The following is an 8,939-nucleotide window of genomic DNA, read 5'->3' as shown; positions in this document are numbered from 1 at the left end:
GTGTGTGTGTGTGTGTGTGTGTGTGTGTGTGTGTGTGTGTGTGTGTGGGTATGGGTGTGGATGTGGGTGTTAAGTGTCTGAGGCTGGAACCAAACTCGAACTCAGGTCCTCCTGACTCTGGGGCCAGAGCTTTACTCATTGAGCCACCTAGCCACCCAAAATGCTTTCTTCTATCAAGTGTTCTCACAGGAAAAAAAAGCATACTCCCAACAATTCAAATTACTTCCTGTAATGACTGTCCATTTAAATAAATTTTTAATAAATTATATAAACAGAATTTGATACTGTTAATTTCAGTTTCTCTAGGGATTAAGTCATGGATTGGGTGTTGTAAGCTCTTACCTTCAATAGAAAAAGAAAATACCACCATTCTCTTTCAGCACAAGGAAACTATCTAGACATTAATCAGAGTAATCAAACATAGTACTCACCCCCACGACAAGCCTGAATTATGATGACCTTGGGTTTGTCTTTCAGATTGACACAATTCTTGGTGTTCAGAATTTTGAAAATGGTGTCATAAGCAAGCACATCTGGGTTATCGATCTGATGATTTATTCCACAAATTCTATCAAGAATACCATGAGACATGAACACAACAAAAGTGCTATCAGATGATTTGTGCTCAGGACGGGCAGCAAACTTTCTCAGAGCTGACTCCATTTCCTAGGAGAAATGAACAAAGTCACTCACTTGCAACATACAGTCTACTTCAGTAGTAACCTACTAACATAAGGTAGCATAACATGGCCTTTAAATGAACTCCCCAGGGTGGCTAGGTGACGCAATGAATAGAGCATTGGCCCTGGAGTCCTCCTGAGTTCAAATCCAGGCTCAGACACAACACTTTCTAGCCCTGTGACCTTGGGCAAGTCACTTAACTCCAATTTCCCAGCCTTCCCCCCTCCAATAAAGAAAAAAAAATAACAAAAACAAAATAAAAGTACTCCTAAATCTTGTTATACAAAATGCAATGTCCCATAGATTGTTACTGGATCTCACCTATTTCTTCATTTCTTTTTTTATTTAATTAAACATGTGTGTATGTATATGTGTAGGATAAAGATAAAAAGAGGTTAAGTAACTTTCACAAAGTCATAAAACCATCGAGTTTCTAAGGCTGGATTTGAACTCAGGTCATCCTGATTTCAGGTCCAGTGTTCTTTTCATAGTGTCATCTAAGCTAAAAGGTAGAATAAAATAATATCAAAGGAGAGAGTCAGTAAAAGAGAGAACATTTTCAACTTAAAAGGATTTTTCTTTCTTTATCTTTTCTTTTTTTTCCTTTTTCAGCAGTAATCAATTAAACTTATTTAATTCTGTATTTCTACTTTCTAGGAGAAATGCTATTGAAACCAACTCTGAAGATGGAATGTAAAATTACAAAATATAAAGTTTTAGGAAAGACATAAAAATATAATTATCCTCACCCTTTCTTGTTATTGCCATGTAATCTCTGAATCTATCTACCTTTCCAATTCAGACAAATGTACAGTTGTATGTGAATTAGTGGGGACCAAGTAAAATGACTCGAATTATTGACATGACATGTTTATAGGCAGGAGGGAAGTAACCAGTAGACAGAGAGAAATTAAAGAGAAGTGAGAAAGTACACATGATAGAATAGAAAATATGCTAGAGAAAATGGAAAGAACGGTATTACTTGTGCAAGTATAAGGGTTGAACTTGGTAAGAAGGGACACTAAATTTTGTGAGAGGAGGAGGAAATAATGACAGAAGGCATGGGGGTAATATGAGTTTAAAAGGAAAAGAGAAAGATAAGTTCTTAATGAATAACCTCAATTTTTTCAGTAAAATTTTAAAGCAAGGTTCTCAGCTAAGAGAGGTGGAAGAATATGAATCATAGGAGGTATGAAGAGGGATAAAAAGGTATGGAAAAGATGTTGTGATGAATGGGGAAATGAGCTAAATAGAGAGATGTAAAAGGATTGTCTGTAGCAATGAGTTGAAATGGCCCATTTCAACTTAGATAACATGAATTAGTAGCAAACCCAATCACCATGATTTTGTAATTTTCTCCAACTTTTTAAAGCAATGCATTTAGCAGCATATAGGTGCAAAGGGAACAGAAATTGGGAGGATCCAAGATTGAGATTTAGCAGTGAAAGATCAGTAAAAGGACAAAAGGGCAAGGAACTCAAAGACAGGGAGACAGTATAGAGTTGAAGTGGTTCACTAAGGGGTTAGGATGCAGAATAAAGGAGAGTATAGGTTGGGTATGGGTGATGGCCTGGGAGAGAAGTGAGAAAGTTGAGCAAGTAATTGGAGATTACATTGTGGACAAAGAACAGGGTTTGAGGTTGGAAAGCAGGGAAAGAGAGTGTAACTACAATAGACTATGATCAGATAAAGGAATTTCAGGGCTCATGATGGACAAAATGCATTTGTAGATGATGGCAAGATTAAGTGTATGACCATCTTTATATGTGAAGAAGATAAAGTTAAAGACATGTGAAATGAATAAATTAACTAAATATGAAGTTAAGGAGTATCAATATATATGGTAGTGGGTGGTATTCTGGGAAGATGGAAGTGTAGAAATTTCTTAACTGTCCAGAACATCACCACAAAATATAAGTAGAGCAGCAAAAATAAAGGGGTAAAGTAGCTGTCCTCCAAAGACAAACTTGAGAGGACCTCAGAAAAGACCTCATTAAAGATAGGCCTTTTAGGGGCTGAGGTTTAGCTTGAGTGAAGAATAGACACCTCCAGACTGACTCCACTGAATTAACAAACAGAAGGTCCTAAAGGCAACACCATCAGGAAGCAGGGTAGGACTCAAGAAATTTCACCTCATGAACTTGCACCTCACAAACTTTCATCTAAGGAGCAGAAAAGGGCTGAATGGGGGAAGATTGAAAGACACCCCCACCTACCCACCCCACCCCTGTTTCCAGAAAACAGGCCTAGTAGGATTGTGGTTGTGGGCAAGGAAGAGCAGCCATCCCAGGTGAGTGTAGTACCATTAGCTGGAGCCCTAACTGTGTTTTAGGAGAGGAGAGGAGAACCTGAGATTGAGCCCCTGGAAAGAATTCAGAAAAGTAAGGAGGCCCTGAGGTCTAAAGCAACATTACTCACAAATTAGGGTTAAAACTTGACAAATAATATGATTAAGCTGATAAAATTAAATAAAAATTAGTGAGCAAAGGAAAAAGAATCTGATCATAGGTAGCTACTTTGAAAGAAGATCTGGGTTTATAGTCAAAGGAAGATAGTGAGAAGAAAATAAGCCACTCTTATGCAAAAGAGTAACATGGAATATTCACATACCCAAAAAGAGTTCTTAGAAGAACTTAAAAAGAAATTTAAAAATCAAATAAGGAAGATCAAGGAAAAATTAGGGGAAAAAGCAATCTAAGGAAATCATGAAAGAAAGTTAATCAATTGAAAGAAAAATAAGAAATCTTAAGGAAGAAAATAATCCGTGAAAACTAGAATTGAACAAGAGGAATCATATGCCATTATAAGACACCAAGAAATAATAAAACTAGAAAATATAGAAGACAATCTGAAACATCTCATTAGAAAAACAACTGATCTGAAAAGAGATGGAGAAAAGACAACATAAAATTTTTAGACTATCTGAAAATCATGACAAAACAATCTGGAAACAATATTATAAGAAATTATTAAGGAAAATTGCCCTGAAGTTCTAGTACAAGAAGGCAAAGTAGAAATAGAAAAAAATACACCATTCACCACCTAAAAGATATCCCAGGAAGAAAACTTACAGGAATGTCATAGCCAAGTTTCAAAACTCCCAGGTTAGGGAAAAAATATTGTAAGCAACAAGAAAAAAAAATTTTTGAACAGTCAGGATTTCACAAGACCTAGCAGCTTCAACACTAAAAGATCATACATCTTGGAACATTATATTTTAAAGAGTAAAAGAGCTGAGATTGTGTCCAAGAACAACTTCCAGAAAAATTCAGTATAATCTTTAATGGAGGAATAAACAAAACAAAAACAATGACAAAAACACAGGCATTTGACCAAACTCACTTTTAGGTATTTGTAACAAAAGACCAGAACTCAATGGGAAATATGATATAAAAGATCTAGAAGAAATATAAGGAAATCATTAAAGATTAACTATAAGGTATTCATTACATCAAACTTTTTACTCATTAAATCAATTTACATATATATGTATATACATGCATATATATATATATATGAAAATGATTTAGTATTTTTAAAATTGTTATCATTACTAAGGTAGTTTGAAAGATAGGATGATTCTAAAAAAAGCAAAGTTGGACAGGAAAAGATAAAAGGAAGCAATTATATTATAAAAATAAGACAAGAAAAAAAGAACTAATAAGGAGGAAGCAGGAATGGGGGGAGGTCTGGTAACTCTCATCTGGGTTGAGAAGGAAACATTCTCTGGAATAGTATAGAAGTTTTCTGAATATGTAGAGAGGTGAAAAAACTGGGGAACAAGGTAGGGAAGGGACTTTTAGAGGGGTATGTAGATTGGGATTTAGGGGTATGGGGTAGAGGATGGAGGAGGAATTTTTGAAGGAGTGTGTGGCTTGGGATTGGGAGTGTGGGGACAGGACTCTTGGGGTATGTGGAACAGGGAGTAGGAAGGTGGGGGGGAGAAAATAAAGTAATAGGGATAGGGCAAAAAGAGAGACAGAAAGAAAATAATAAGTAAAAATAAGATGTGAAAATTCACAAATGGTAATTGTAACTTTGCATATTAAAGAGGTTTATAGCAGCTCTCTTTGTGGTGGCAAAGAATTGAAAATTGCCAGGATGCCCATCAATTAAGGAATGGCTGAACAAGTTGGGTATATGATTGTGATGGAATACTACTGTGCTATAAGAAATGACAAGCTCAATGATCTTAGAATGGCAAGCAGAACCAAGAGGACATTGTATACAATAGTAGCAATCTTTTTTTTAATTTTTATTATTTTTATTTTTGGAGGGCAATTGGGGTCAAGTGACTTGCCCAAGGTCATATGGCTAGTTTTTTTGTTAAGTGTCTGGGGCTGGATTTGACCTCAGGTCCTCCTGACTCCAGGGCCAGTGTTCTACTCACTGCACCACCTAGCTGCCCCAGCAATATTGTTCTGAGAATGACTCTGATTAGATAATTTTGACAATAATAAATACACAAATTAAAACTATTTGCATCCAGAGGGGGAAAACAACTGATAAATAGAAGTATATATAGAACAATATTACATATATACCTATATATATGCACACATATATACATATACATACATACACACACACACAAACCTATTTGTATCTGACAGCAATCAGCGGGACAGGGGAGGAGGGAAGAAACAATGGAAAAAAAGAAATTTACATGGTAACTTTATCATCTATTCAAAAAGAATATCAAGTTGTACATAATTGATTTACAGATTTACAGTTTCATGTATAATCTTTGTATTATGCTATATTATGGAAATGCTTGTTTTATTCCATAAATTAAAAATAAAATAAGATAAGTACATATGGTAAAGTTCTTTATTATGAGTACAGGAGTTGAGGAAGAGAGTAAATATGTGAACTAAGCATTGAAGTCATTGATGAAAGAAGGGAAGTGTCCTGAAGGTCAGGCTACCAGAATTTTCAATTAATGGTAAGTATGGATTTAGAGGCCCTTAAAGGAGGAGAAGTTACTGATGATGGTGGTAAAGAGAAAACATGAAAGTATGATATGGAGCAAACAGTATTCCAACTCTTCCATCTCTATCAGTCAATCTTCAATCTAACCCATGTCTCACTCACTCTCCAAAACCCTCCATACTTTATCCATTCATCTACATCAGATATCACCCTATGTCTCTCCTATACTCTGTGGCTAAACTCCTAGGGAAGGTCATATATAATAAGTGCCTCTATTTCCTTTCCTCTCACTCTTCTTAACTCTCTACAGTCTGGCTTCTGTTCTCATCAATTCAACTGAAACAACTGATTCCAAAGTAACTAGTTTTCTCTTTCTTTTTTAAGTAACTTGCTCAAGGTTACATGGCCAGTTATTTCTGGGTGTGGTGCTAAGTGTCTGAGCCCAGATTCGATCCCAGGTCATCCCAACACTGGGGCCGGTGCTCTTACTCGCTGAGCCACCTGGCCGCTCCAACTAGTTTTTTCTTAATTATAAAATAAAATGCCTTTTTCAAATTCTTCATCCATTTTTACCCCTCCTCAGCCTTTGATAACCCAGATCACTCTCTTCTTCATATTCTCTTCCCTATAGGTTTTCATAACATGACTCTCTCCTGCTTCTGATCATAACTATCTGACCACCTCTCCCTGTCTCCTTTGCTGGTTCATCATCTAAGTCATTTCTGCTAACTGAATAAGCTCCAGGTCTTTTTCTTAGGCCCTCTTCTCTTCTCCCTTTTTGTTATTTCATTTAATGATTTCATTATGTTGCATGCATTCAATCACCGTTTCTATACTTAAGATCCTCAAAATTAATTATCCAGTTCTAAATTCTCTGCTGTCCTCTAGTCTTGAATTTCCATCTGCCTTTTGGAATCTCAGACTGAATATTTTTGACACATTCAACTAAACAAGTTTGTAACTGAAATTATTATCTTTCCTCTAAAATCCTCCCATCTTCCTAAATTTACTATTACTGTGAAGGATTCCACCTTCCTTTCAGGTGCTCAAGCTCACAACCTAAGCCTCTTCCTCAAATCTTCAATGTCTCTCACACAAGCATGTTGAATGTGTTGTCAAGATCCGTTGATTTTGGTTTCATAACATTCTTTCCTCTGAAAATGTTACCACTATGATAAAGGCCCTCATTAACTCAATGCCTGGACTATTGAAATAGCCTGCTCTTTGTTTTACTTGTCACAAATCTCTCTTCACTCCAATCCATTCTCCAATCAGTTGTCAAAGTGATTTTCATTAAGCACAGATCTGAGCATCTCTCTGTGTGTAGGTCTCTCTGTGTCTCTCTATTTCACTATGTCTTGCTTCTCTCTCACTCTCTCCTCAATAAATTCTAGTGATTCCCTATCACCTCAAGCAAATATAAAATTATTGACATTGAAAACCCTTCCTCTGCTGTCCCTTCATTGTTCCAGTCTTAATTACATACTTAGACCCCATGATGTTCTCTGTTGTACAAGGACTTTGATCTCCATGCTGTTCCTTGAACAAGGCAAGCCATCACCTAACTCTGGGAAATTTCATTGACTTTCACATTTGCATCTAGTGTTCTCTTCCTTATCTCTGCCTCCTGACCTCCCTGGCTTCCTTTAAGTCTCAAATAACATCCCACCTTCTACCTAACGCCTTCCTGATCCCATTTAATTCTACTTTTCCTTCTGTTTATTATTTCTAATTTATCCTGAACATAGCTTATTTTTTCATAGTTGTGTGCATGTTGTCTCCTACATTAAATCATGGTGTCTTTGAGAATAGGGACTATCTTTTGGCTTTCTTTGTATCTCTAATGCCTTATATGGTGTCAAGTACCTAGTAGGCAATTAAAAAATAATTGCTGACTAAAAAAAAATAACCTTAAAACTTTTGACATATTAAAAAATCAGTCCACAATATACTTCTTCTCTGTAATAAAATCCAGAAAGAAAGAATCCATCCCTACCCTCAGGCAGTCCATTCCTGAATGAAATTTGTGCTTTGAGAATAGTGCTTGTTTTATTTTATTCATTTTATTTTATTCATTTATTCCCTTATTTTGTTTCACTCATTTGTTTTACACATTTTGCTATTAAGTTTGTAAGATTTGAACATATATTCTTTAATTATTCATCATTAAATCTCATTATTATCACATACCTTTGCATGGATCATTTTTCCAAATCAAGAATTCTACATAATAGATTTTCAATTGCATTTAAATAGAGTGAGTTCTCAGACCACTAAAATATATTTATCTTAATTCCATGGATAAATTTTTTTAACCTTTCAGTATATGTGGTTTGATATAAGGTCATATTACAATATTACCTTCTATCTGGGGTCTTCTATAAATATAAAATAATTCTACATTTCAGTATGTTATTAGAGTTCCTCATACCTGCAGCAAGGACAAAATATCTAGACCCATTCAACATCCTCAAAACAATTTTAAGAGAATGGAAGTTTTTATAGTTTCACAAAGATCCCAAGATTTTATATGTTTTACTGAAAATTTTCTAACAGTAGCTTTTGAGAGCCTTAAATTTCCTTCTTATTATTTTCATTTTCCAATTATGTATAATAAAAATTTCAACATTTTTAAAAATTTTGAGTTCCAAATTCTCTCCCTCCCTCTCTTCCTCCCCTCATCTCTCCTTGAGAGGGCAAGCAATTTGAAATGGGCCATACATGTGGAGTTATACAAAACATATTTCCATATTAGTTATATTGTAAAAGAAAACACAGAAGAAGAAAAAACAAGAAAAATAAAGTAAAAAAATTGCTTCAATCTGCATTCGAACTCCAACAATTCTTTTTCTGCAGGTGAGTAGTATTTTCTTCTTAAGTCCTTTGGAATTGTCTTGTATCATTGCATTGCTGAGTATAACTAAGTCATTCACAGCTTATCATCATACAATATAACTTTTACTATGTACCATGCTTTCCTGGTTCTGCTCATTACATTTACATCTGCTGACTACATTACATGAACTTTGCATCAGTTCATGTAAGTCTTTCCAAGTATTTCTGAAAGCATCCTGCCATTCATTTCTTAGAGCACAATATTATTCCAACACAATCTGATACACAACTTGTTTAGTCATTCATCAATCTATGGGTGGGCATCTCCTCGAATTCTAATTCTTTGCCCCTACAAAACAGGTTGCTATGAATATCCTTGTCATAGAGGTCCTTCTCCTTTTTTTTATCTCTTTGGCATATATACCTAGTAGTGGTATTCCTGGGTGAAAGGATATGCATGGTTTTATAGCCTTTTGGGCATAGTTCCTAAT

The 8,939-nt window shown here is 35.3% G+C and overlaps 1 protein-coding gene across 2 annotated transcripts in view; it reads right to left on the bottom strand.

Moving 5' to 3' along the window:
- The window catches only part of LOC138155467 (caspase-4-like), a 37,253-nt gene that overhangs the window by 12,227 nt on the left and 16,087 nt on the right, over positions 1 to 8,939 (bottom strand). For both annotated transcript variants that reach the window (XM_069080720.1, XM_069080722.1), the window contains exon 5: positions 432 to 666. In XM_069080720.1, the coding sequence (XP_068936821.1) occupies positions 432 to 666 (235 nt within the window). The remainder of the gene's footprint in view (positions 1 to 431; positions 667 to 8,939) is intronic.

The sequence above is a fragment of the Petaurus breviceps genome, unplaced genomic scaffold, assembly GCF_028583685.1.
Source record: "Petaurus breviceps papuanus isolate PSGF00001 unplaced genomic scaffold, PetGlider_PUasm1.0 91133, whole genome shotgun sequence".
Taxonomy (NCBI): domain Eukaryota; kingdom Metazoa; phylum Chordata; class Mammalia; order Diprotodontia; family Petauridae; genus Petaurus; species Petaurus breviceps.
Note: the sequence above shows the minus strand (reverse complement) of the source record. Positions and strands in the feature narration are given on the sequence as shown.